General features: G+C 50.0%; 1 protein-coding gene and 1 pseudogene across 2 annotated transcripts in view; one reads left to right on the plus strand and one right to left on the minus strand.

The window, feature by feature from the left end:
* The window catches only part of LOC309859847 (phosphatidylinositol 3,4,5-trisphosphate 3-phosphatase and dual-specificity protein phosphatase PTEN-like), a 136,160-nt pseudogene that overhangs the window by 13,926 nt on the left and 94,878 nt on the right, over positions 1 to 27,356 (plus strand). Inside the window, exons 4-8 of the transcript XR_014316666.1 lie at positions 1,446 to 1,586; positions 7,138 to 7,239; positions 7,340 to 7,381; positions 13,386 to 13,450; positions 14,428 to 14,568. The product of XR_014316666.1 is annotated as a phosphatidylinositol 3,4,5-trisphosphate 3-phosphatase and dual-specificity protein phosphatase PTEN-like (transcript). The remainder of the gene's footprint in view (positions 1 to 1,445; positions 1,587 to 7,137; positions 7,240 to 7,339; positions 7,382 to 13,385; positions 13,451 to 14,427; positions 14,569 to 27,356) is intronic.
* Positions 16,998 to 26,538, minus strand: LOC309859862 (uncharacterized protein). The gene is made up of 8 exons (XM_082721079.1): positions 26,216 to 26,538; positions 25,735 to 25,759; positions 25,160 to 25,233; positions 24,762 to 24,786; positions 22,025 to 22,090; positions 20,203 to 20,288; positions 19,740 to 19,816; positions 16,998 to 18,532 (listed from the first exon to the last, which is right to left on the minus strand). The coding sequence occupies exons 6-8, from the start codon at positions 20,223 to 20,225 to the stop codon at positions 18,048 to 18,050; spliced, it is 585 nt and encodes a 194-aa protein (XP_082577205.1). The 5' UTR covers positions 20,226 to 20,288; positions 22,025 to 22,090; positions 24,762 to 24,786; positions 25,160 to 25,233; positions 25,735 to 25,759; positions 26,216 to 26,538; the 3' UTR covers positions 16,998 to 18,047.

The raw sequence follows: 27,356 nt of genomic DNA on the forward strand, positions 1-27,356 counted from the left end.
TTATTTTACCAAGGGATTGAGTGAAATGTCCAATTTGACAGTAATGTGTATAGACTCAGATAATGACCAGACAATTTTCAGGAATTAAGGGTGACTTTGTGTAGCCCCTTTTCAATAGCGGCTTCACACCTCGATGACACAGTGCTCAGGAGCCTTGCCAGATGAGTAGGGAATGTTACCTGTTGGCAGGTATAGGAACCTCAGGATATTTGGGGGACCTCAAGAAGAGGAATCCACCCAAGTTGACAGGTAATGCAGTCAAGTCTGATGGGACTATTGCGCTTCGCTTTGGCCTGGACACACTACTGAAAGTTCACTCTAGAGATTCCTCATGAGAAGTTCCAGCATAGCAGGGTTTCAAAATCTGTATGGAATAGTCCATCACTATGCCTGCCAGGCTTAGAATAGATGCTAAGAAACCAAGTGTGCTTGCGGCTGCCTCCTTGCATCTAAGAAACCGTCCCAAATCTGTTAAACTGAAAGCCATCACCCATGTGGACTGGCACCCGCTGCCACCACCGCCAGGCGTTTATGTGCCTCACAATGGGTCCCATGAAGCTCTGAATCTGTTTAGTTGATAATCAGGTTTGGGGACCTCTTTGTAGGGTGGCAGTGTTTTCAGATTGGGAAAATCCTATCAGAACTATACCCAAAATCATCCCAGAATCCTCTAGAAGCTGGTTGTTAGAGGGCTTTCCCTTTAGGTCAGTAGCATAGTCTCTGGTTAGGAGTGAAGCAACTTCGATCTCCAAGGTATAGGTTACATTCATATTGTGTGGTGATTAGTTGTTGGTTTCTTATTTCTTTTTTTGAGTTCCAGGGTCCATGAGAGGCATGTCTTAGAAAGGAAGACCAGAGGCTCATTTCAGCCAAATAGAGTTGTGAGGAAAGAAAGAAAGCAAGACTAACAGAGTCACTCACATAGAGTAGAAAAGACATTGAGGAGGTAGAGTATATGCATATCTCCAATGGGAGTTCCGTGTCATTGAAGTTACAGGGTAGAGGAATGAGAATGCATGTCAAAGGTGAATGAAGATTCAAGGAGAAGTAAGCAACCCTAGGACGGTCATGCAAAATGCAGTTGAAATAGGGTTTATGCAGATCTTCTGTTTGGTTTATGGGAGCAGCAGAAACTTTATTTAGACTCCTGTCACTAGTTGCACATGGTGATTGACCTCTGGGCCATTTCCTGGCCCACATCCTCCTGCTTGGGTCTGGCAAAGATATCGTGGAACTCCCAGTAGCCAGCTGACCGTGCATGTATCATTTGAAGGTCTGCCAGCAGCAATGCTAAATCTTTAAATTTCGGGATTCTGTGGTTTTGGCCTCTTTGAGTTTGTGCTCTCTGCTGGAAGGGAGGGGCATGCTTTCAGTTTTGTGTGACATTGTGTCTTCCCAAGTGCGGTTTCTGAGACCTCAACTAAAAGCTCTCCCTGTTTTTACAGGTGGTGCTTCGAAACTAAGGTGACTGGACCTCGTTGGCAGCATCCAACACGTCTGGCCTCTGTCTCTTCAGTGCAGATTCAAGTGCAAAATATACAGGAATGTGACCTCTGTCATCTCCCTGGTGGATGTATATCACAGTTGTAAGTTGTCATGGTTCTGAACCTCCTGCCAGGGTTGAGGTTTAGGCCTTGACTGGGGTATCTTTTTTGCCAGCTTCTGTCTTTCTTCTGGAGGTAAAAATACCCCTTGTCGATTAACTTGGAGAGGTACCCTGAAACAGAATGTTTAGAGTTGGCTGCTTGTGGAAGATGACTTTGTTGCACATGTGGAGAAGGTTCTGCAAGTCCCTGCCCCACACAATACTTCTGAGCTCCAGGTTGCCTCTGGTAGCAGAATCCTGAGTTATTGCAACCTGACCTTGAATAGACATTCTCTCGACGATCAACTATCTGCCCACACTTGCCTCATTGGGCCATACATCTAGAGCAAAGAATCCCGGGCATCTTTACAAATGGATGTCGGAGTGGACTTCCGCACATGTGTTCTCTCTCTCTTTCTCTCTATCTCTATGTTTCTTTTTGTGGGCGGAGTGGGAGTTGCAGAGGATGAGAGAGACACTTCAACAGGCTCCACATGCCTTCCATAGCCTGACACGGGCTCAATCCCATAACCCTGATGTCATTACTGGAGCCAAAGCCAAAAGTTGGTCCCTTAACTGAAAGAACCACGGAGGCATTCCTGGACAGTCTTTGTGTTTATGGAAGGGACTGTTAGAACCCCCTTCTGTTCTAAAATCTACCGAATCGGGGAGTATTTCCACATCTGCTGTGGTCATACACCCTCTCAGGCCCAGAGATACATAGCTGTTCTTGGTGGTGGAGAAAAGCTCTGGGCTCCCATGTTCTCATAGTCAGGGAGGAAGCCCTCACTGCCTGATGCTGAACTGTCGAGGTTTTCCTGCCCTGATCCCAACAGGTCTTCCAGAAGAGCTTCTTTGTAAAAGATGAAATTAATTTGCCAGTCCCCGGTTGGCACAGTTGGGTAAGCATCTGCCCTTGGGTGAAGTAGGATACCTGAATGCTGGATATCAAGCCCTGTATTGAGCACCCTTCTCCATCTTCCTTGCTGAGCGACCCTGACTGTTTTGCACTCTCTCTAGCTCTGTCATTCTCCGATATGTGAAGTAAATAGAAATATTTCTAACCATGAAATTAATTTGTAAATCCTTTGCATTTTGTAAGGACAATATTAGTAGAATTAAGGACACATGAGAGGTAGATCACAAACCATGTGTTGAATCTTGTGGCCATTCATCCTTGCGCGATATACATACGTCGATAGGTTAAGGTTTTCTTGAACATACATCGAGGGTGCACTTGAGATGGCTTTGCTGGCAGGATGTGATTTTATTAAAGCACAGGGATACGACCCTTGGGTAGAAAGGGTTGCTTGCTAGGGTCGTGATGGGAGGCTGACTCTCTGAGATAGCATTGGGGGAGGTCAGGCAAAAGGGAGGTTTTGCAAGAACGTGGCAGGAGGACAGAGGACACCCAGGATACGGGAGGCTTTGCTCTTGTGAAGGGAAGGTGTTTTTTCCTGCTAGGAAGGCATGAATTGAAAGATGGCGCGGAGCTTCCTGGAGGAATGTTACCTTCCTCCTCTCACAGGTCCTTCTCAAGGGACTGCAGGTTTGAAAAGAAGCTGTCCTACGGACATTTCCTTCGGCCTCAGGCTCCCTCAGTGTCATGGAGGAGAGGGAGATGTCAGGGCTTCAGGAAATGGCAGATCCGGGCCTCTGGCAGGTCGCTAGGCTCTCGTTAAATGAGCCTCTTCCTGCAGAATCAGGAGGACTTTTCAAAACCGAGGGAGACTCCGGTCTTGCCGGGTTTTGATCTCCATCTGTGGAGAATCTGTTTTTTCCTTTCCTCAGCTTGAGAGCAGTCAGAGCGCCTGAGGGATGTCCCCTGTATCTCAGGTTGGGGGGCGGTGTGGCGTGCCAGTGCCTGTTTGGTGCTCAGCTAGCCTTCTCCTCCCTCCTCATGTGCCCCTGACCAGTGCAGAGCTTTGTGTGGTTAAGGTTGTTGAAGGAAGACAGTCTCATCTTCTGTAGCTTCTTCCTGCTGAATAGGGGCATAGAGCTGTCCCTCCGTGTGGGTCATTGCTGGTCAGGTGGGGGAGGCCCAGCTGGGGGAGACCTCTTCTGTCAGAGTCGTAAAAGGAAGAGGTCGCTGAGTGCAGGGGAGAACTTGTGACTGGATCTTCCTGAGCGGAAAGGACCATTTGTCCTCTGGAAGTTACTGCAGTGAAGGGTTCCTGGCACCACCTGCAGAGACCGGGCATGGGGTGGGAAACAACACAACGGGGTTAGAAGAAGAAAGAGAAGGAGAATCCCCATGAAGAGTCCTCTGATAGTGGGTGAGAACCCTTCCCCAGGCCAGGAGTTGAGCCAGTCCTTAAGGAGAGGAATCCTTGGAAGTGGGGATTTGAGCAGTGGTGTCTGGTAGAAACCCAGAGTTCTCTTTGAGATCATGGGGAATGTATGCACAGCATTGTGTCTTTTGATGGGCACAGGCTCCACCTTGTGCAGCAGTTACCACCTCTGAAGCCTTTGTGTTCTGTAGAACTGCTTTATGCGTTGGGTTCATTCCCGTATTTCACTGAGAAATCCTGTTTGGGGTGACACGGTGGGCCTTGACTGTGTACTCAGTAAGGACTTCCCCATGCCCCACGACATCCTCCATTCCCAAAGAGGGGCAACGATGGATGCCAGGTGGCCACGTCAGTGGAACAGAGCACCCGTGCACCATTGCTTAAAATGGGGAAGGTGGGCTGGGTCGGTGATGGTTTTCATGACGCGCCCATGCATTTGGCCCAGGCCAAATGTCTGGCAGCCTCTGGAGCTTGGGGAAGCCATGGGCCCAGGTTAGAGCTTCATGGCCATTGCGTCCCAGCTAGAGGCCCTTATTCAAATCCCCAGTCTCCTTAAACCGCAGTCAGGCTTTCAAAGGCTCCTTGGGTTGGGAGGAACGTGCAAGCATTTCAGGCCCATATCGGGTTGGCGGGTTCTGGCTTGGGAAGAAGAGCCTTTTCTGTCAATTGCTTCATGGGCGACAAGGATGAGGAAGGCCTGTCAGAGTCCAGATAAATTCTTGTATGATTTGTTGCCAATGAGAACCAACAGGTGGGCACTAGGATCTCTGCTTTGGGGGCAGACATGTTTGCTGACAGGCTTTGGCCTCAGCAGTCCGAGTTCGACTGATGACAGCACTCCTGGTTCTTCTTACCGCCTTTCCCTGAAACTGTTGCCGTTGCTAAAGCACCTGTCCTCCACGTTTTTGTAGGGGCCTCTGCAGTGTGGTGGACTTCAGAACCTTTCCAGAGTTAGGAGCCATGGGCGTAGAGCAGTCGGGTCCAGGCCTAAGGATCACTGGGTTTCCAGTTGTGCTGGTTTCGGGTGTTAGTTCAGGCATATCTGGAAGTGTAAGGTGGTACTTGGTAATATCATGGGCCTGCTGTCATGGTTTGGTGGCCTTTGTTCTCTGGGACACTCTGGAGCTGATGCCAGGTCCTTACAGTCAGGGGTTATCCCTGTATGAATTTTCCCATGAGGGCAATTGGATGCTTAGCTAAAGCCTTTGTTTTCCAGTGTACCTGAATAGGGGTGGCTTCTTGGATCACTGGGACTGGGAGGGAAGAAACCATTGCAAGAAACCCTTTTGAGGGTTTCTCCGCTGGGAGATCCTCGTTAGTAGGAATCGCCGGTGAGTGGGAGAAAACTTGTCCGGGAGATAAGGGCACCCCAAGTGCACCCTCCACTCCAGGTGGAGAGCGAGGTCCTTCATTGTCCCCATAAGTCCCCAGAGAACTCTGTGGAGTGGTGTGTGTTCTCTGGCTTTGAGGGAAAGAATTCCTCATCCCAGCCCCAGCTGGTCAAGGTGCTCGTTGAGTTCCACAATCGTGGAGGAATCAATCGCATGGTCCAGTTGCTGAATGAACCTTGAGCCCATGGGGTCCCGGTGTTATGCCCGCAGAATAAGGAGCAAGGGGACTGCCCACCCACGAGCTAATGTGGCCATGTTTCTGAGGGTGACCTCAAGTTGTCTAGCTTAGTTAAGCGACATATTTGGAAAGGCCACCAGAGTTAGACGGGAACATGCACAAAGGTGGGTTCTTGAAACAGACTTTTCCTCTTCAAAAGAACACTCCTTTCCAGAGACAGCCAACTCAGGGCTCATGTCCTTGGAAAGCACCCTGGGATCGACTCGAGGGGCAGCAACCCTACCCCTGCTGGATTACCCGAGGGTGTTGCCTCGGAACCGCCCCTGTCTCTTCCACGCACAGGACCATGTCCAATGCTGGGCTCAATACTGGCAGCGGCCCCACAAAATGGGCCCCGCTCAGCCTGTGTGTTTGGCAGAAGCAAGAGGTGTAGCGAGGAGAGGCTGTCCCTCATCTGAGCTCTGACTCGGGAGCACCCAGACACCACGCCAGAGGAACTGGGGCCCCATGACAGAATTTCCTCGGGGAAAACTTGGGCCTCAGGGATGGCAATGCTAGACACCTAGGACGTACCGAAATGGGACCTAACATTCCTTCGGAAGCACGTTAAAAGCATGGCGCATTTGACTCTGGTTGAGCCCTCCAAGTCAAAGGGTCTCAAGAAGCATTTCCTGACCCCTGAATGAATAGTCGACAAGATTATTCTGAAACTCACATTTTGTTAGCTGCTGTAATAACGTGCGGCTGGAGCTTTGACAATTCTCTAGGGCCTTCATTGCTCAGTTAACTCATTTGTGCAGTGGAAGAGGGAAGAGGCTGTACTAGCTAGCCACCAAGGCCCTTTCCTGACTCTAACATTGCCTAGGTCCCCAGTTATTATTTATTATGTATTCATTTGTTATTTGTTACGTATAAGCATGACAGTATCCTGAAAGCATCGGAGGCTGTGTGACGGTGGAAGGTCTGGGACAAATTTAAGAAGAGCGAGGTGAGCTGGAGCTGAGAGAGTGGGCATGCAGGCTACACAGGAAATGTCACCCCTTTGGAGAGTTTGTGAGGGCATGGTCGGGATGAAAGGCTCACCAGCCATAGCGAAGGAAATTCTGTCATCACCCCTCCCTGAATACCCACTCCTCCCCTCATTTTCCATTCCCCATTTGCCATTGTTGATGGCGTCTAGAAAGATGCAGAGGTTCCTGCTCTCCTGGCCTTATAGACGTACAGGATGGTAGTGCAGGCACGAGGTTATCTGCTTTGGCCTTATTTGAAAAATGAAAAAAAAAAACTTGAGTCTGAGAAGGTGACTGACCAAGATCATGCAGTTTGTTGGTGGCAGAACCATGGTTAAGTCAGGTCTGCGAATTCCTAGGCCACGGCTCATTTTGTAACTGTTAATAAAGGCAAAGATAGTTTCTTATTAAGACCTTTTGAAAGTTGTAAGAAACAAACATTAAACATTTATTTTTTATCTTGCCTTAAACACCGCATCTCTTTTTTCCAGAGGTTGCTTGGATTTTCTGACTTCCAGGGATTAATAGTGTTCAAAGGAAAACAGATGAACAGCGTGGCTTGAGATTTTTAATTTTTAATTTTTCCCACATCAGTTCTGAAAAAGCCATAGTGTTTCCTCCTTTAGGTTACTGGTAAATGTTAAACTCATCTTTTCATGTTTTTAATTTTTCTCTGTCACAGAACCTAAATTGGTAATAAATCAATAAGAAACAAATGTTTACATTCACTCAGTGAAAAGTATCATGTCTAAGCTCAACATCTATCTGAGCCACACATGGACCCGTAAGTATCTTGTATGTGGAGCTGTGTAGGCAGGTAAATCCAGGAACTGCAAGGCAGGCCAAGTCTCTTCTAACTTCCTTCTTCCTTCCTTCTTCCTCAGCTGTCCCTCCTCCACTAAGAGCAGAAAATGAACACATCCCAAGTGATCTTTTTGTTTGTTTATTTCCACTTTGTTTCAAAATGAGTATTCTAAAATTTGAAAGGAATCATATTTTTAAAACAAAAAAATAGAGGGCTCTTGGGCGGCTCAGTGGGTGAAAGCCCCTGCCTTTGGCTCAGGTCATGATCCCAGGGTCCTGGGATCGAGCTCCACATTGAGCTCTCTGCTCAGCAAGGGAGCCTGCTTCCCTCTCTCTCTGTGCCTGCCTCTCTGCCTACTTGTGATTTCTGTCTGTCAAATGAATAAATAAAATCTTAAAAAAACCCCGAAAAGATAGAAATAGGCAAGAATTACTTGAAGGGAAGTGTATCAAGTATATCAAGCAAATTCAAAGAACAGTTGGTAGAATAAGAAGCAGGACTCTTAATTTCACAGAGTTGTGCAAGTTGTAAAACTTCCTTTGATTTTTCTAATAACAACACTGAAATTGCCTATAATCATTTCTGATAGACACAGCATTGTACTAGAAGTGTATGGATGCTTTTCAGGGGACCGAACAATGAGGTCTGAGTGGACAGCCCTCTCATGGTCCTGCTTGATCCAGGAATAGGACTTTGAAGATCTGGTGGAATGGAGGGACCACACGTCCTCCAGATGACTCTCCCTAAGGGTTTGTGTCAGCTTGTTCACATCTCTAGCTTGAATAGCCGACTGTTCTGGCTTTGGTTTCTGCATTTCTCATTCATATTTCAACTTCATGAATGCATTCTTGCTTCTTTGACATTCACCTGAGCTCTGGAAAAGGCTACCAAATTGTAGTCAAATCCAGTTTCTGGCTTTAGTTTTACTTGACCATCCTGCAGCATAACCCTTAGTCTCTGTTGTCTCTGACACTTGCCTGCTAGCTTTCCTTTCTTAACTCTGATACATCTCCTTACTGTTCCTCACAAAGTTGTCTTTCCCTTTTGCCCCAGACGTTGCCTCTCCTTGGGTTTGTTGCCCAACCATCCTTGGCTCACTGCTTTTCTTCAGTCTGTGTTTTTTCCTGACTGGTCTTCTCTCTCTCTCTCTCTCTCTCTCTTTTTAATGAAATACTTCTGAATTAGTAATAACATGGTTAAAGGTTAAGTGATGTTCCCTCTAGGAAGGGTGACATTTTTCATCTCAACTGAGACACTTCCACTGAGAATGAAAGAGGTTCCATAAAGTTATGATGGTACAGCTGTCTATATTGGGACAGTACCAGACAAACTGGAGTTATGGTCCTCTTGCTGTAGATATGCCTGTCTGTCTTATTTGTCCTAGCAGTGCTGCTTTTTTCAGGTAAAGATACTCTTGTATGCCCCCTACTGTTATTTAGAAGGGAATCCATCATCTTTAGGGCTTTCAGAACTTAGATGCAGCTGTATACCACTGGCATCCTGTTAAAATGCAGATGCTGATTTAGTAGATCTGGTGGGGACCCTGGGTTTTGCATTTCTAAAAAGCTCCCAGGTGAAGCTGACTCTGCTGCTCAGGGAGCCACACTTTGAGTAAGGAGTCTATACATGATTTTCTGTTCTTTCTTTGATTTTTTGTCACTTCTTAAAAGCCTGTCCAAGACATCTGTATCTAAACAAACATGGATTGTTTCTTTGTTATAACTGCACAGTAATTCAAGCGTGGACGTTCCATAGTTCGTTAACTGGTTATTATTAGTTATGCACTATTTCAAACCTTTTGCTATTACAAACCATGTTCTAGTGAATGACCTTGTACATATAGGTTTTTTCTATCTGATAAATTCCTAGAAGTGTGCTGCCAGTCAACGGGTGCATAGAATTGATAACTCGATCATTCAGGATTTTGGTATCATTTTGTGTCACTCCCATCGACACCACATCCATGCTTGTTTGTCCACAGCTTCACCCATAGAACATGTGGTTCAACTTCTGGAATTTTGGCAGTGGAAAGAGAAACGTGGTATTTTATGAAGTTTATCTCTGCAAGCTTCTTATTTATGAGTGAGGTTAAGTATTTTTTCATGTATCTGAAAGGTGTATTTACGTTTCTGTGAACCCTCTGTTCATATCTTTTGCCCATTTTGCTCTTAGGTTTGTGGCTTTTTTTGTTTTTCTTCTTCTTCAGTGTCTAGCTCTTTATAGATTAGGGATACTAGTGCTTGTCCATTTTATGGATTGCAAACTCTTATTTTATGGGATGTGATTTGTCTTTTGATAGTTGACCCTGGTGTTTTCTCTCCCATGCAGGTATTCTGTTTCAGAATGCCACCTTTCACTTAGTCATTTCTTTAGGCTCCCCTTGGCTGTGACAATTTCTCAGACTTCCCTGGTTTTTGATAACCTGGGCAGTTTTGAGGAGTACAGTTAGGTGTTTTGTAGAATGTCCCTCAACTGGGAATTGTCTGCTGTTGTTTTCATGATTAGACTGAGGTTATGGGTTTCTTGGAGGAAGACCACAGAGATAAAATGTCCTTTGGTCTTATCATATCAAGGGTTAGTGCTCTGGACATGACTTATTACTTTGTTTTCTCTGTCCTCATACTGTACTCCTTGGAAGGAAGTGGGCAATTACACTATACCACTTACACTATACCTCCTTCCTGTTGGAGTAGCTACATGATTATGTACATAAATTATCAGGAATTCTGCATAGGAGATTTTTCTGTTCTCTCCTATTTACTAATCCACTTATATCAGCACGAATTCGTGGCTAGTTATTTTATATTTTGTTTCTAGTACAATGATACCTTGTTCCTTTTGTTGCTCAAGTTGTTCCAGGTTGGTTAGTAAAAGCATCTTCTAGTGGCACCTGGGTGTCTGAGTTGGTTGAGTGTCTGACTCTTGATTTTAGCTCAGGTCATGATCTCAGGGTCCTGGGATCCATCCCCAGGTTGGGCTCTTTGCTGAGTGTGGGGCCTGCTTGAAATTCTCTCTCTTAGGGTGCCTGGGTGGCTCAGTGGGTGAAAACCTCTGCCTTCGGCTCAGGTCGTGGTCCCGGGGTCGTGGGATCGAGCCCCACATCGGCCTCTCAGCTCAGCAGGGAGCCTGCTTCCCCCTCTCTCTCTGCCTGCCTCTCTGCCTACTTGTGATCTCTGCCTGTGAAATAAGTAAGTAAGTAAGTAAATAAATAAATAAATAAATAAATAGAAATTCTCTCTCTCTCCCTGTGCTCCTCCCTGCTGCTTATGCTTTCTCTCCTTTTGCTACTTTCTCAAAAACAAGTAAATTAATTTTTTAAAAAGCACCTTCTGTCGCTTCCTGTGTCTATTGACATACCCGGTTATTGTTTGAATATTTCTACCTTACTCTGTGGCAGTAGATTTTCCAGGTGCATCTTATGTCTTTCCTGCCCTAGAATTAGCCATTTTTCCCCCCTAAGTAGTTCTGGTTCTTTTCATTGGAGCATAGTATGAGAAACCAAGATTGGGGGACTAGATGTGTCTGTTGTGACTGTTAAGTCATTGCTCAAAGACCCACTCAGCTAACTGAACAGGGAGTTTGTGTATACTCACTCATGTATATACACGTGTCTAAAAATATTTTAGTATGTCACCATCTTTATCTATAGTAAGCTAAGTATTCACACTGTTGTCTCCTGTTGTAAGCATTACCAGATGGAACATTCTAACCTTCTCTCCTTGCTTGTCTGTAATCTCCTGCACTAACAGTGAGAATCCAGCTAACATCAGGATTTCATTTATTTGATAGTTCAATTCCAGAATACACATACATGATTTCAGAGTTGCATACATGATTTCAGAGTGGTTAACCCATGGATGCTTGATTCTCCCAGTTTGGGACCATTTGAATTAAGGTGCTAGAAATATTCACATGTAGGTTTTAAAACACAAGTTTTCAAAAACATAGGATGTGAAATTGCTGTGTTTGTTATGTATGTATGTATGTATGTATGTATGTATGTTTAGCTTCGCAAGAAATTGCCAAACTATTTCTACAAAGTTGCTGTATCAGTTTTTGTTCCTACCAACTATGAATGAGAATCTTGTTGTTCTGATTCTGGACCTGAAATTGGCACTGTCATTATTTTTGATGTAACCATTCCAATACCTGTGTCATGTTGTCTGCATATTCCCACTGAGGTGATGTGGAGCATCTATCTGTTTGTGTATTTATTTGCTATCCTTATATCTTTGGTGAAGAGTTTGTTCAAATCTTTTGCATATTTGTCATTTGGTCATTTCTTTTCTTATTATTGAATCATTAAGAGCTCTTTTGTGATGTTGGACACAAAGCCTTTATTAGATACCTGTGTTCCAAATATTTTCTCCCTGTCTGTGCCTTATCCTTTCATTTTCTTAAAAATGTCTTTCACAGAGCAGAAGACTTTATTTTTAATAATATCCAACACATGCTTTTCCCTGTGGAATATGCTTTTGCTGTTGAATCTAAAAACCCATCCCCCAAACCAGTGTCCTAGAGATTTTTCTCCTGTATTTTTATATTTATATCTCTGATTCATTTTTAGTTAATACTTGTGTAAGGTCTGTGTCTAGTTTCATTTCTTTTGCATGAGTGTTCGGTTGTTCGAGCACCATTTGTTGAAAGACTATCTTTTCTCCTTTTATTCCTTTTGTGCCTTTGTCAAAAAATGTTTGACTTTATTTTGGTAGATCTATTCCTGGTCCTTGTAATCTGTTCTGTTGATCTGTGTGTCTCTCTCAGCACTAACACACTGTCTTGGTGGATAGTAGCTTTATAGTAAGTCTCAAGACCAGGTGAGGTGAATTCTCATTTTTCTTCCACATTGTGTTGGCTATTCTATTTTTTTTAAACTTTTTTTAAAGATGTTATTTGTTTGTCAGAGAGAGAGAACAAACAGGGGATGTCACAGGCAGAGAGGGCAGAGGGAGAAGCAGGCTCCCCTCTGAGCAAGGAGCTTGACTCGGGACTTGATCCCAGGACTCTGGGATCATGACCTGAGCCACCCAGGTGTCCAGTGTGTTGGCTCTTCTAGATATTTGCCTTTCTGTGTAAACTTCAGAATCTTCTTGTCATTATCTGCAAAATAACTGTGAGGTTTTATTTTGATTTTATTGAATTTATCGATTAAGTTGGAAAGAATTGACCTCTTAGCCATATTGAGTCTTGCTACTGATGAATACGAACTCTCTCTCCATTTATTTAGATCTTTGATTTCTTCCATCAGTTTTGTCTTCCTGTGTATATGTATTGTGTTAGATTTTATACTTGAGTACCCTTTTTAGGGGTGTATTGTAAAGAGTATTTTTTTCATTTGAAAATTTGGAATTCAATTCTTTATTCAGATATAGGAAAATAGTTGACTTTTTTACATTGACCTTGTATCCTATGATGTTTTGGTATTTCCTCATTACTTCCAATAGAATTTTTTTATAAGATACTTGAGATTTTCTACATAGACAATAATATTGACTTCAGATAGAGTTTTGTTTTTCCTTTTAAATGACACACCCTCATTCTCTCATGCCCTCTTTCCACGCACCTTCCCTCTGGTAATCACCAGTTTGTTCTCTATATTTGTGAGTCTCTTTTTTTGGGTCTCTTTTATGCTTTGTTTTGTTTCTTAAATTTCACATATGGTTGAAATCATAGGATATTTGTCTTTCTTTGACCTATTTCATTTAGTATTATACCCTCTAGATTTATCCGTGTTGTTGCAAATGTTAAGATTTCATTCTTTTCTCTGGCCAAGTACTAGTCTATTAGCTATCTATATAATCTCTCTATCTCTCTCTCTATATATATCTATATATACACCACGTCATTTTATCCACTCATCTATTGCCGCGCTCTTCCATATCTTGCCTACTGTAAATAGTGCTGCAATATAAACATATCTTTTCAAATGTTTTTATTTTGTTTGAGTAAATACCCAGTAATGGAATTACTGGAACATATGACAGTTCTATTTTTAAATTTTTGAGGAACCCCCACATTGTTTTCCATAATGGCTGCACCAGTTTTCATCCCCACCATCAGAACACAAGGTTCCTATTTCTTCACATTATCACCAACTCTTGTTCTTTCTTGTTCTTTTTCTGCAGGCAGAGTCCCAGGCTGGCAGGAGAAGTGGGCGTGGTCGCTGGGACAGCCCTCCAAAATGGGTCAGGTGACCTTTCAAACTCTGGGGAGGTGAAGGGTTCCTAACATCACAGCAGCACGTGGGCCATACCGTAGGTGGATTTTTCTGGACCCATCAGACAGCCTGTGCAAGACGTGAGGATGAGTGAAATGTGCTGACTGGAATGGAGGTTGTGTTGTCTTCTGGGGTTTCTGTCCCCAGGGGATATTCAGGCCGGTGGGGTGGGGGCAAAGGGGCAGGTTATTTGGGGCCGATGTGCCTTGCTTCGGGGGCGACCCTGTGTTTGAGCAGGAAGGCGGGGGCTGCAGTTGGATCTGGCACCTGGGCCCACGTTGGTTACCACGGTGGTTGGGTTGAGGGGAGCACAGGGCCGGCCGGCTGGAGTCTGTAGCCCCTCAACTGCCTTTCATGGCCTGTACCCAGGGCCTGGGGCACCTGGGGACAGCCAGAGTCCCAGGGCCCAGGCAGATGCTTATTGGAAAGGATTAGAGCCAGGGAGGGAGCGAGGGAGGGAGGCCCAGGGAGCCACAGCAGCCAGCCAGGTCGCTGGGGTGCTCAAGCCTGACACTCTGCTCTGTGCTTTATTGGAGGGTTGGCGTTTATCAGGGCAAAATGCGCACAGTGTGAACTCTGCCATAGTCACGACCCTGAAGTGGAAGGGTGTTGTGGAAGGGGAAGGTAGTCAGTCGTTGTTGGTTTTTTTTTTTTTTTTTCCCCTGGTTGAGTACCAGGGCCCATGAGAGGCATGTCTTAGCAAGGAAAGACCAGACGTCCTTTTCAGCCTCATGGAACTCCTGGCAGGCAATTGGCCAAGCATGCTTTAGGGGAAGGCCTTCCAGCAGCAATGCTAAGACTTTGACAGATGGCGGGGCCCTGTGGTTTTGGCCTCCTTGAACCTGCCCTCCCTGCTGGGACGGAGGGGCCTGCTTCCATCATGGGTGACTCTGTCTCTCCCCACGTGCGGGTCTTGAGACCTCGACTGAATGCTCTCCTTGTTTTTACAGGTGGTGCTTTGAGGCTCAGGGGACGTGACCTACTGGGCAGCATCAAGAGCGTCTGGCTTCTGTCTCTTCAGTGCAGATGGTAGTGCAGCACGTCCAGGAGTGTGACCACTGTCGTCTCGCTGGTGCACGTGCATCGCAGTGGTAAGTTGTCTTGGTTCTGATTCCTCGGTGTGAGGGTGTCATTGCTGGCTAGGGAAGAAGGGATAGCTGAGCCCATTCCTTTGCTCATCAGACCGGGAAGATTTTCTTGTGTGCGAATCCTGCCAGGTCCTTCCTGTGTTGGCTCCGTGAGGAATGGGATTCCCATATGGGATGTCCTCGCATTCAGCCACAGCGATGATGCAGGGGGTCCCAGGGGTGCCTGCACCTCGCTCCCATGTGAGGGATGAAGCACACTCTGAGATGGTAGCGGGCGCCTCAGGCCTGAGCCCCACCCGAAGCTTCTCCCACCAGGATACCGGGCTAGTGGCTCTCCCTGTGTGAGTTCTCTGGTGTTGGGAAAGGGCCCACTTCTGGCTGAAGGCTCTGCCTCAGTGACGGGAGACAAGGGTTTGTACTGTGTGATTTCTGTGGCGGTGAGCAAGGTGGGCGCTCTGGGTACAGGTGGGGCCCCAGTGATGACAGACACGGGTTTCTCTGCTCTGAGTTGTCTGGTGTCTCCAAATGTGAGACCTGTATCGAACGGCTCTTCCACGTTGACCGCATTTGTCGGGGTTGCCGCCAATGTGGATCCTCAGGTGCTGGCTAAGGGTGTGGCTGGCCTAAATGCTTTTCCCTGAAGATGAAATTCAGTTGGTTTCTGTCTGTGGGAATGTGCCCATGGCCTCAAAGAGATGTATGTTGCTGTGAGCTCTTGTGCAGCAATCCCAGCACATGGCTTCTACCCCATGTGAGGTCCTGGACATGAAGAAGAGCAGAGCTCTCTGAAACAAGGGTCCCCCACCTTCTTTCCATCGCTGAGGTGCGTCTCCAGTGGTCTTACTGTGTACAGAGGTGAGCACTGCCCTGGAGTTGTTCCCCCCATGTGTATCACTTCTCCGTTCCTCGGAAGGGTGAGTTCTCTCGTGTCTCCCGAGGTTAGAGCCCTGACTAAAGGCTCTCCCACACTGGGGAGATGGTTGTGCTGCGATCCAGGATGAACGAGCTCTGATGTCCCTGGCACCAGGGACCCATGGCTGAAGGCTCTTCCACATTGTCAGCAAATACAAGGCTTGTCTTCCCAGGACACAGCACACCGGGAGTGAGGTGAGGCACGTGAGACCTCTCCGTGCTGTGCTCCAGCATTGCCTGGGTTCCTGTGCAGTGTGAACCCTGTGCTAATGGCCAGAGCACGAGGGGCTGTGGCAGGATCGCTCACTCAAGTTTTTCCCTTTCCCTGACTCAAGGAACGCATTCTAGCCCCTCCCTTCAGGAACGGTCGCTGCGTCTACCCCTGCAAGCCACTTGTAGTCGCGTGCCTTGTTCCTTTTCGGAATTGATAGATCTTTCTACATGGTAGCCTCATACCACGTCAACTGCTGATTAAATTTTTGATGTTTCCGTTTCAAAGACTATATACCCGTGAGTCGTGCTGAAGCCAGTGACTTTTCCAGACACTCGGGCGGCGGCTTGGCTCGAGGCCCATTTCAGCCGAGAAATGAAACTCTTCAGGTCTCTGGTGGGACAGCCCGTATGCTCAGGGTCTTGGATGACAGGGGATTGTGGGGAATGCTTAGCGTAGCCCGTGTCTAGCTCTAGTGTGGAAGGCCAGGGTTCATGACCCTGAAGCTTCCCGTTGACTTGCAGAGAAGCAGACCTTTGAGCTGCCCCCGTGTGGGTCTCCCTTCATCCTTTATAATAGGGAACGAATTGCCATGAGCTCCTGGGTCTTGTACACAAAGAGTGAGTCCCGGAACACTTGGTGAAAAAGTACTGAAGTGCTTTGTGGGTACTAACAGAACAGAAGGAGAAAATGAAAGAGGGGGAGGGAGGAAAGAATACAAAGAATGAAAAGATCATGTAGGGAAGGAAGGGAGGGAGGGAGGAAGGGAGGGAGGGAGGGCGGCTTGAAAAAGGAAGAAGAGAAACTGGTAGAGAGGCATTAGGGTAAAGAAGAATTTTGAAAGTTGTGAGACAAACATCTGAGAGTTAAGATTTGAGCTTGATGAGAAAGGAAAGGAATGGAGTCCTCTACTCAGGAGCAGAAACCGGTTGTAGCGTGTTGGTGATGAGAACCTATGGACCAGATAAACCTGCGAGACAAAGAAAATGAGGATGGGAGGCTGGGGAGTTTCAGAAGGGCAACGTCAACCACGTCAGGACCGAAAGAGGGGCCATGTGAGGGTTTGAGTGCAAGAATCACAGAAGGGTCCAGTCCTCGGAGGACACAGAATGTGCAGTGGGTGAGGTGGATGGAGTCGGAAGGGTTGACAGAAATGGGTTCGTGTTGCAGGGTTGTTTCCACAGGAGCCCTACAGTAGACAGGACTGATGTAGGAAAGAGGTTAGCATTCAAGGCCGATGGTCAAGAAAGAAGTCTTGAGATGGCTCTGCTGGCAGGAGGCAGTTTTTATTAAAGAACAGGGATACGACCCTTGGGTAGAAAGGGCTGCTTGCTGGGGTCGTGACAGGAGGCTGACTTTCTGGGATGGCATTGGAGGAGGTCAAGCAAAAGGGAGGTTTTGCAAGAATGTGGCAGGAGGGCAGAGGACACCGAGGATACAGTTGGCTTTGCTCTTGTGAAGGGAAGGTGGTTTTTCCTGCTAGGAAGGCATGAGTTGAAAGATGGTGCGGAGCTTCCTGGAGGAATGTTACCTTCCTCCTCTCACAGGTCCATCCCAGGGACTGCACGTTTGAAAAGAAACTCTGTCCTACAGACATTTCCTTCGGCCTCAGCCTCCCTCAGTGTCGTGGAGGGGAGGGAGATGTCAGGGCTTCAGGAAACGGAGATCCGGGCCTCTGGCAGGTCGCTAGGCTCTCGTTAAATGAGCCTCTTCCTGCAGAATCAGGAGGACTTTTCAAAACCGAGGGAGACTCCAGTCTTGCCGGGTTTTGATCTCCATCTGTGGAGAATCTGTTTTTTCCTTTCCTCAGCTTGAGGGCAGTCAGAGCGCCTGAGGGATGTCCCCCGTATCACAGGTTGGGGGGCGGTGTGGCGTGCCAGCTCCTGCTTGGCGCTCAGCTAGCCTTCCCCTCCCTCCTCGTGTGCCCCTGACCAGTGCGGAGCCTTGCGTGGTTAAGGTTGTTGAAGGAGGACGGTCTCATCTTCTGTAGCTTCTTCCTGCTGAATAGGGGCGTAGAGCTGTCCCTCCGCGTGGGTCGTTCCTGGTCAGGTGGCAGAGGCCCAGCTGGGGGAGGCCTCTGCTGTCTGAGTTGTAAAAGGAAGAGGCCGCTGAGTGCAGGGGAGAGCCTCTCCTCCCTAAACCTCTTGCTGCTGCCAAACACACAGGCTGAGCGGGGCCCGTTTTGTGGGGCTGCTGCCAGTGTTGAGCCCAGCATTGGTCACGGTCCTGTGCGTCGAAGCGACGGGGGCGGTTCGGGTGCGGCACCCTCGAGGAATCCAGCAGGGGTAGGGCTGCTGCCCCTCGAGTCGATCCCAGGGTGGTCAAGGGGCCCTGGCAGTGCCGCTTTGTCCTGCATGTGTCATGCCCTGCAGGGTTGTCGGGGACTGCAGGGGACAGCGGGAGGAGGAGCAGCCCCTGCAGCAGACAGGGGAGACAACGGGAAGGCTGCTGTCCCGCCCAGTCCCAGGTGGCCCACTCTCCCCACACAATGGACTGTTGTGGGCCCAGGTGGTTGCCTCGTGTTCCAAGTGTCCGTCATCGGCAGGGCCCGGGCAGCCAACTCTGGGTGTGGCGGCCGACTCAGAGGGTCCTCTCGTCTCGTCCTCGGGGCTCCAGTGCCGTCCTCTGGTGGGCTGCCCAGAAGTATTCTCTTTGGCCTATGGAGGTCAGGCGTAAGAGAGCCGTTCCTGCAGGCGTGTTTCCCTGTATGTTCACGCCGAATCCTCCTCCGGGCCCAAATCGGAGCAGCAAGTGAGGCCCCAGAGCCCGCCTGGCTTCCTTTGTCGGAGCACCCCAGGAGCCTCTGGTGCCTTGGGGTGGTGGGCACACTGTCCTTTGGTGCAGCTGTGGAGACAAGGGTAGAGTGGTGTGAGATAGCGAGTGGCGTGTGGCCTGGGCCTTACCAGAGGCCTGTGGGGTTTTGCGGGACGTGTCTTCTGAGGTGTTGAGGTAGAGGTTTCCCTGCAAGACCCATGCATGACCTGAAGAAAGGGGAATTTCCCGTGGGCCCCCTGGGGCTGAATGAAGGCTACACTGCCAGGGTCCCTCAGGCCCCTTCCCTGAGCGTCCTCCTCCATGACGGCGGGGTCCTCCTCCTGCTGGGCTGTCCCTTCCCCAGCCTCTCTGAGAGCCCTGGACGTGCCCTTCTCTGTGGGGGGAGCCTTTGCCCACATGAGTGTTGCAGGTGGCGTGGCAGAGACGACATGCTCCCGACCCCCATGGGAAGTGAGTTCACACAGTCCACGGGCTGTGGGCAGGTGTTGGGCAAGGTGGGAGTAGGCAGGGTGGCCTTTCCCTGGTGGGTCTCCCCTGCCGACTGAGGGATCGAGGTGAGTCTCTAGAGTATGAAACTCACAAAGCAAAGTGTGCCATGAGGGGACCCACTACCTCCCACGAGGCATCTTGGAGGCTCGGGGGACTGGAGGTGTTGGTTAGATCGTATGGGAGTCGCTGGTGGACATGACTCAGCTGGAGACCGGGCCTGACTCCCCACCCACAGGGATGCAGCGCTGGGAGGGGTGAGCTGTCCTGCTCCTGTGAGCCCGGGGGCCTGTCTTGTTTGCTCATTTCTCACGTGCCTGAAGTGGGAGATGAGGCCACCTCACCACTGTCTCTTCGCGACTAGTGTCGTCCGGGAGCAAGCCGTCTGCTGGCTTTTGCAGGGTGGGAGGGCAAGGTTTGGGTCGTGCAGAGGGAGGGGCTCAATGGGGGGTGTGGAGCCCTTTGCCAGAAGGTCACTGTGCCTAGGCTGCCTGGGGTCCAGTCCCTCCAGGCAGCCAGGGCCCTTCCTCCAAGATCAGTAGCTCCTGGACGACAGCGCCCAACCACCACAGGGAGTTGCAGGGATCAGGTGGAGGTTCCCCGTGGGATGTTCTCAGGACTTCCTAGTGCCTGCAGGGACTGGGATCTTCCTCTCCTCTCCTCTTTGTGGTCAGAGGCTAGGGCAGCACCCCGGGTTTTGTGCTGTTTGCTGAGGTACCCACAACAGGGACGGGGCAATGATAGAAAAGGTGTATCCATGTTCACCGGCCCCTTTTCCTGCCCGACTCACCCCGTTCCCGAGTCCTCCTCTTCTTCTGCTTCCCTTGTCGTTTGCGCCAAGTCCACTGAAGGAAAGTTTCTTGAGAGCTAAGAGCAAGAGCAGAAGTGGGCATGAGCACAGACTCCCCGGCATCAGAGAACCAAGTGGGGACACCCAGGCCCAGCCTCCCTTCCTGAGGCCTCTCCAGCCGGGTGAGCCGTGCCCTGCCGATTCCCAGCCCTCCTCCCTGCTCTGCTGTCCGGGGCTGCTTCCCAGAGTCCGCGGTGAGGGGTCAGGGTGATGGTAGGAAAGGGGTGAGGAGGGCTTCCCAGGGATTTCATGCAGCAGTTCCCATGCAGAGCTCGAGTGCCTGCCAGAGACGAGGGCCTCTGGAGTTGGCGTCGTCAAAGCAGGGAAAGGGGAAGAGCTGGGCGGAGGCACTTAGGGACAGAGGAGAGAGGAAGCCCAAGAGATGGAGGTGGAAGTGAATTACAGGCGCAGGGTGGCTTCTTCCATCGGAATCGTCTTCTGTGGAATCCTTCTTCGGGTTTGGGAGCAGCAAGGGTGCTGGGGTTGGCCCTGAGAGAGAACAAAGGGGAGTTAGTGCAGGTGACGACCCACGGCCTGCTGCTCTGGGGATGCTGGGCTCTGCCCTCAGTGGGGTGCGTCCCTAGCTCCGAGTCCTCCCTGGCCTTGGTCGTTTGATCTCCGCAGGGTACAGGGGGGTCTCTGGTTGCCCACCTGCTCTTCCCACCTCCGATTCTCTCCAAGACCCGGAAGCCTGGCTGTGTGATCCTTTCCCCCCTGGAGGCTGTCACTGTCCCTAAGACTGCCTCTGCGGGACGTTGTTTTCCTCTGTCCTTTTTCCTGTCCTTCCCTGCTCTCCTTCGTCCTCCTCCTCCTCCTCCACCTCCTCCCCTAGAGATGCTCCATGTCCTTCCCCCTGCCAATCTCCACCAGTCCTATTGTTGTCCAGGAGGGGGCCACCAAGGAAAGAGAGGAGATATCCTGGGTCCCCTGGAATCAATCCCCCGATCCGTCTGTGCTGGGAGCAGCTGTCATGGGTCTGGGATTGCTGGGGAAGTGCCGTTAGAGATGGCCCACCACGTCCCCACAGCGCATGTCTGCCCAGGGACTGGGATGACCTTCCCAGGGACGTGTTTCAGGGAACGCAACGCCCTCTGTTTCCCTAAGTGTTACAGAGACAGGAGACAGGAGCATGGGAAATTGTGCAGGCACCCTCAGCTGTTCAGGGCTGGAAAACGTCCAGCGGTGTGGTTACTGAAACACAGGATTTTTGCCAGTGCTCCTGCTGAGGCTTGCCAGGAATGGACGGGGTCGGGGTGTGTGTAGGGCCCTGGGCAGGCCTGAGGAATGTTTGCCGTTTGGGCATGCCTAGGGAGTGGGGAGCATGGCCAGGGCTGTGGGCCAGCGAGGTGGGTTTGTGAGAGGAACCATGACTCTCTGGCCCTGCTCCCAAGAGGCTCTGTGCTATGCTTCGAGGCCAGCTAGTGAGAGGTAGAGTGGACCCGGAGCAGCAAGTGTGTGAAGCAGGTCCAGCAGCCCCATCACACAGGCTCAGGGGACCGTGGCCCACGACAGGGGTTCTCCAGGGCAGCTGCATGGGGACATCCCACCCTTGGGAACACGTCCCCAGGTCAGACTCGGCTGGGGTGTGAAGGCTGGCAGAAGCTCCGATTTACGGGGAGCCTGTGTAGTGAACCCAGGAGAAGTACACTTTCCCTTCTGCAGCTCTGGGCGTCCCCTTGAAGTACAGCAGCTTGGAGAGAACCAGGATGGTTTGGTAGTGGAGGTTATGAGGGAGAGAATTTAGACCTGTCTTACACCTCCTGGCTCAGACCAGAACGGAGTGTCGTGTAGTGTCTCTTGCCCAGGAGAGTGCGGTTGGGGCCGCCAAGTCCTGAGCATGACTAGGTCTGGGCCCGTGCCAAGAATGATGCAGAATCTCTTGTGCACCATTCCTGAGAGGCCATGAGCAAAGAGGCCAAGCTTTGTCGTGTGGCAGTGGCCAAGGGAGGCACGAGCAGCTTTGATGGGAAAGATCCTTCAAGGAGCCACGCAAGGAGTCGAGTGGTGATGACAAACCCAGCCTACACTAAAGGCCCATGGACACCTTGTCTGTTCTTTTCATCCTGAGAACGTGACATGAGCAAATCATGCCTGTGCCAGAGCACCGCTTTCCTTTCAAAAAGGTGGTTTTTGACCCATCTTCTTCCTTCTCCAGAGCGGCAGGGGCAACCCCATGTTCCCGGGAGCCCTGTCCCAGTGTTCCCCTCCTCGGTACCATTCCCTACCTGAAGAGATTTCGTCCTCACTGAAGATGTAGTCCTCGATGCTCTCTATCAGTAGATCTGCAAGAACTGAAAGAGGAGCAATGCCGTTAGGAGAGAAACCGCCTCACCCCTTCATCCCAGGTGCGTTGAGATGTCTCTGGGCCGTGCAGCATCTGCCTGACCTTTCTGCAGTGCTCTCAGAGGTTCACGGGGTTGGCGGAGCCGGAGCCCTTGGAGGAGACAGGGATTGGAGTTTCATGCCTTCTAATGAGACCAGGACGCTGCAGCAGTCACCTCAGTGTCAGTTCTGCATGCCCATGACCGCTGTCCCCTCCCAGCGCAACCATCAGAAACTCCAGTCGTTATGGGACTCTTGACGTGTGTCTAGTGGGAGTGAGCAACTGGACATTTTTGTTCCCTTGATGATTTCCGTGTACTGCGCTGAGATAATAAATGACTGTGTATGATGGATTCTAGACAGACTCTTTCCTGGATCACTCAGCACTAGACACAAACCAGGAGCGAGAGAGGAGGCCTGCTCTCCTGTGTATTGCTCGGGCATCAGTGGCTGGCTTGACAGGGATGTTGATCAAGGGAAGACGTTCCTGGGCTCACACACACCCACCAGGTGCTGCTGGAGGTCTTTGGACCCGAAGAGATTAAGGTGAAGCCCCAGTTCCTAGAATAAATGGGGAGCGGATTCCGTGCAGCACTGATCTAAAGCATACAATGTGATGCTCTCGGGACAGAAGAGCTGCTAGAATAGATAAGGGAACCATAAAGGAACACAGCGAACCACGACGTTTCTGAATATGAAGAAGTCGGTGGTGGGTCTCTAGAAGCTGACCTTCCAATACCTTGGATGATTCCCCCAAGCCAACAGGAGGGTGCTGGCATACAAATAGGCAGGGACACCTGGGAGCGGAAGAGAAATGCCCAAGGAAATGCGCTCATGTTGGCATCAGGATGCTTCCCAAGAGGACCGCCCAGGAAAAGCATCCTCTTCTGAAACAGTGAACAGAGTGAAAAGGCAGCCCACAGATTGGAGACACCCTTGGCAATCCTTATTTCAGAAAAGGTGTGTTCACTGACAAAAAGGAAGAACAACAAAACCAACCAAACAAAAGAAGACCGGGATTTCACCAAATGAAAGAATCGAGAAAAAGACTGGAATAGTCTGTGCTGCAAAGGGAACGAATGACTCGGCCAGTCAGACAGACATCGTACGTAAAGATGCTCAACGTAAGGCATCATGAGGTCAATGCGAATCCAAAGGATGCTGAGCTGTGGCATTGTCAGTTAGGGTGGCGAGGACCCAAACCAGGAATTCAAACCCAGGACCCATGTTGGAAGGAGGCAGAAAATTAGAGACTTTGTATGCAATTCATGGAATGCAGACTGGTGCAACTACCCTGGAAAAGCCCGTTGAGTGTCCTCGGAGAGCAGCGAAATGTACTCCCGTGGATTCCGCGCATGCGAGTGAGAAAAAGAGATGTTGGAAAATCAGATTCTGTTCCAATCATGAGAAAGTCTTGTTGTCTGCCAAAGAACCCTGAAACCCTGATTTGGCTCTGTTTCCATTCCCAGGCACTGAACTCCCTTGAGTTGTCTCTTGGCCCAAACCTTCCGAATCTAACAAGGCCCTCTTGCATGGACAGATGGCCAGCGAAATGGGTGATGATTGTCCTGTCACCCCTGTTGAGGTTTGAGGTTCTCTTTGGCCACCTTGCGATGCACAGAGCACCCTTCGTTCCTGCATGGAGGGGGCCCAGGTGCCCCCAGTGATGCTCAGTCCTTGAAGACCACCTCATTCCCCCTTGGATAGGACACCTTTTGGACCCACCTCCAAGATCCCCAGCAAGGACCAGTGGTGGGTGTGGGATTTCCCTGGGAGAAGGCCACTTGCATTCTTAGACACAGTATCTGCAGGGAAATGGTAGATCTCCATGGAGAAACACGGAGTGAATTGGCCCCATCTGTTCCCTGGCCACTACCCCTTTGTGCGGGTCATCCCCAAATGGGCTGTTGTACGCGGCTGCCCCGGAAGCCACCTGCAGAAGGGAGGAAGTGTGTCCCCGCACTCAGTGTTTCCGATGAGGTTGGGAAGACGCATCATGGGGCCTCTGATGCAGAGATGTGTGTGTGTGAGTGCAGTGTCAAGAGGGAGGTGCTGTGACCATTCTTGCCCGAGACCTAGCTTGGCGGGAGAGCACCATGGACACTGACTCAGTAACAGGGATTGGAAAAGACACACTTGTGTCTTTGGGGCACAGTCTAGCCCTTTTTAGTTAGTGACAGGATTTGTTTTCTGGGGGAATTGATGTGTATTTGCAAGGAAAGAACACCTCTTTCAATTGTAGGTGTTGAGTTTTCCCATGAATGGACGTTCATGACGTGACAGTGATGGGAAACATCCCTGAGATCGCCATTTTGAGGGGACCAGACACGTTCGAGAGCGCAGAATTCATCCACCTGACACACACACACTCCAACCCTGCGAATCACAGCACATGGATTCCCATGGAAACAGACCTTGTGCCCAGCACCCGATCCTACAGCACCTAAGAGCAGCACGTTAGCTTCCAGGGCCAGGGTCACGAGGCCTCGGGTCTCGGTCCGGAACATGACCCTTAGTCTCGTTGCAACAGGATCTGGATTCTGGGTAGCTCTCAAGATGGAGCCTGCAAGGAGGCCCCACCTTGCCCATTGTCCAGGTTGCTCCAAAGCAATGAGTGACTCTAGAGGACAGCATACTTACCATGCTCCCTTTCCAGCAGGGCCACCTGTGATTTCAGAAAAGAAAACATGATGAACATCAAGTCCTGCCTGGTCCTGTGTGCACAGCTCTTTTGGTCTCTTGGTGATGGGCAGGGTCATGGGCAGTGATATGGAATCCACCTAGAGGTCGCATGCCCTGGGTCCATTAGGTGGCACGGCGGTGTTAGTAGCACCCGTGAAAAAGCTACGGACCCTGTGGACTGTAACCGAACCTGCTGTTTCCTTCAGGGTCTTTGAAATGGGGTGTCCCTGGCTAAGAGTCGCTCCCTCAATAATCTCCCCACCAAGGACATTGTACGTGCTGAGGTGTTCGGATCTGATTGCGAGTATCAGAGAAACAAGGGATGCTGTACCTCACCTGAAGGAAGGCTAACTTACCACCTTGGTGAAAAATGGGACCTCTCCTTCTGTGCTGTCCACGTCAAGGTTATCAAACAGACTATCGAGGGGATCTAGGTGGATACACACAGAGAGTGTCGGGACCCCGATGGGACTCTTCGGGAATCGCTCGGGGAGCTTTGCTTGGCGTGCACGTGTGGACAAGTGTGTGGAAGTGGGGAGCTCATCAGTATGGACTGAGCTGCAGTGGGCCCTTCCTGGATGGAGGATGAAAGGTCCTGGAGAGGAGCGGGGATGTGAATAGAAACTCTGGCTCCTGTTGGAGCTACAGGGCCTAGGTTGGCTGTGAAATAGTCCATCTCCAAGGCACACCTACTGCCTGCCCCCAAACCTGCACCACCTAAGAGCAGCGCAGTAGTTTCTGGGGACAGGGCCATGAGGCCACGGGTCTTTCCCCAGAAAATCCCTTTCTGTTACTCCGACCCTTCCTCTCAGTCCCGCCGGACCTGGAATCAGGGTGGTTCTCGTGGTGGAGCCTGTGAGGAAGCCCCGACCTTTGCCCTTTTCCAGGTTGTTGCAAACAAGTGAGTGACTCTAGAGTATAGAATACTTACCGCCATCCTCTTCCAGCAGGGACACCTGTGATTTCAGAAAAGAAAACAGTATGAACATCAAATCAGGCTTTGTCCTGTTTGCATGGCTCTTTTGTTCCCTGGGGGATGGGAGGAAGCCCGATGCGGAAGTGTGCTAGAGGCCCGTGAGCCCCAATGTGTGACGAGAGCAAAATGAGTCCTCCGCAGATGCACCCAGTCTTCCTAGAGGTCCCACATTCCAGGTCCCACTGGACAAAATAGGTGGTAAGGAGGAATAGCTACTATCCGTACCAAAGCTCCCTGCCCTCCAGATGGTAGGTGATCATGCTGTGGTTGTCCCAGCCCCCCTGCAATGCCTTCGGGGTTAGGTCGCATTTGGTAACAGATTCTCTCTCAAACTTCTCCCTACCCTGTCAATAGTGCATGCTGAGGTTTTTTTTATGTGACCTTGATTTAAAAAGCCAGAAGAGTTTTGTGTCTCCCCCAAAGAAAGCCAGCGTACCACTCTGGTGTAAAACGGGGCGTCTTCCTCATTCTTTCCTGTTGAACGTTCACCCGCCTGTCCATCCAGCCAAGCTAGGGAGAGATCCACAGAATGGTCAGTCCACTGGTGGGGCTCGGCAGGAAGAGCTCAGGGAGTTTCGCATGGGTTGGGCGTGACCGGGAGTGTATGGCGTGGGTATGGACTGAGCAAGCTGCTGCTGCATCGAGAGAGGTCAGGGCAAGGAGCAGGAACGGAGGGAGAAATATTGACTCTGAACTCGAGCTACAGGGAGTGGAATCAGGGTGACCTCTTCAAGTAGAAAGGGTAAACACTAAGAGACACGTTCCCGTACTGACAGGCAAGATCCTCCAACCAGCGTCATGGTCATTGTCAAGACCGTTTCTTGGCTGCTCCCACCTACCTCTCGCCTCTTCTAGGAGATTGTATTTCTGCAGAAGGACACTGTGTGGCAGGGTTGCATTCAATGCAAGCACAAGTACCCTATAGGTTTCTATTTGTCCCTGAGTCCTGCAGGGTCAGGAAAACCAAAGACCCAGGATTTTTACGTACTGACATCTGACCATTCCAACAGAGTCCCCATCCGCAAAGTGCTGATTCTTCCCAGTCTTTCCTTTCCTGTGGCCTGTGGGTGTGTCCTTGGGAGTCCGGGGGACCCAGTTTCCCAGGACCCAGCTCCCCCAGTCAGGATCCGGCAAGTTCACGAGAGAGCGGAGGCCAGGCGAGACAAGGGCACTCTCTAACCTGGTCATCTAGCATATTGTCAGGAAGTCGGATTGGGCCCCAAGCTAATGATGAAGCTTTCCTGGCCATTGCCATTTTCCAGTGAGCCTTCCCTCTATGTGCATTCAAGATGGGAGCGTTTTTGTAAGGCTGGTGGTGATGTTTGGGTCGACTAAAGTAGCTTCTGATTCCTTTGTGTTTTGACCCTGTCTGAGAAACGTCCCGAGCTAGGACAGATGTGGGCCCCTTTTCTCCCCATCCCTGTCTGAGGAAAGGGAATCCTGAGCAACCCTCCAGGTGGAGCTGTGGTCAGCGAGGAATGTGGTGTCCTAGCGGGGTGTGTGCAGCGGCAATGGAGGAGGTTTGGCTTTGCAACTTTGACCCGTGCCCTCAAGTCCATTCAGTGGGAGATGTCTTC

Source organism: Mustela nivalis, assembly GCF_964662115.1.
Source record: "Mustela nivalis genome assembly, chromosome: 2".
In the NCBI taxonomy this organism is placed as follows: domain Eukaryota; kingdom Metazoa; phylum Chordata; class Mammalia; order Carnivora; family Mustelidae; genus Mustela; species Mustela nivalis.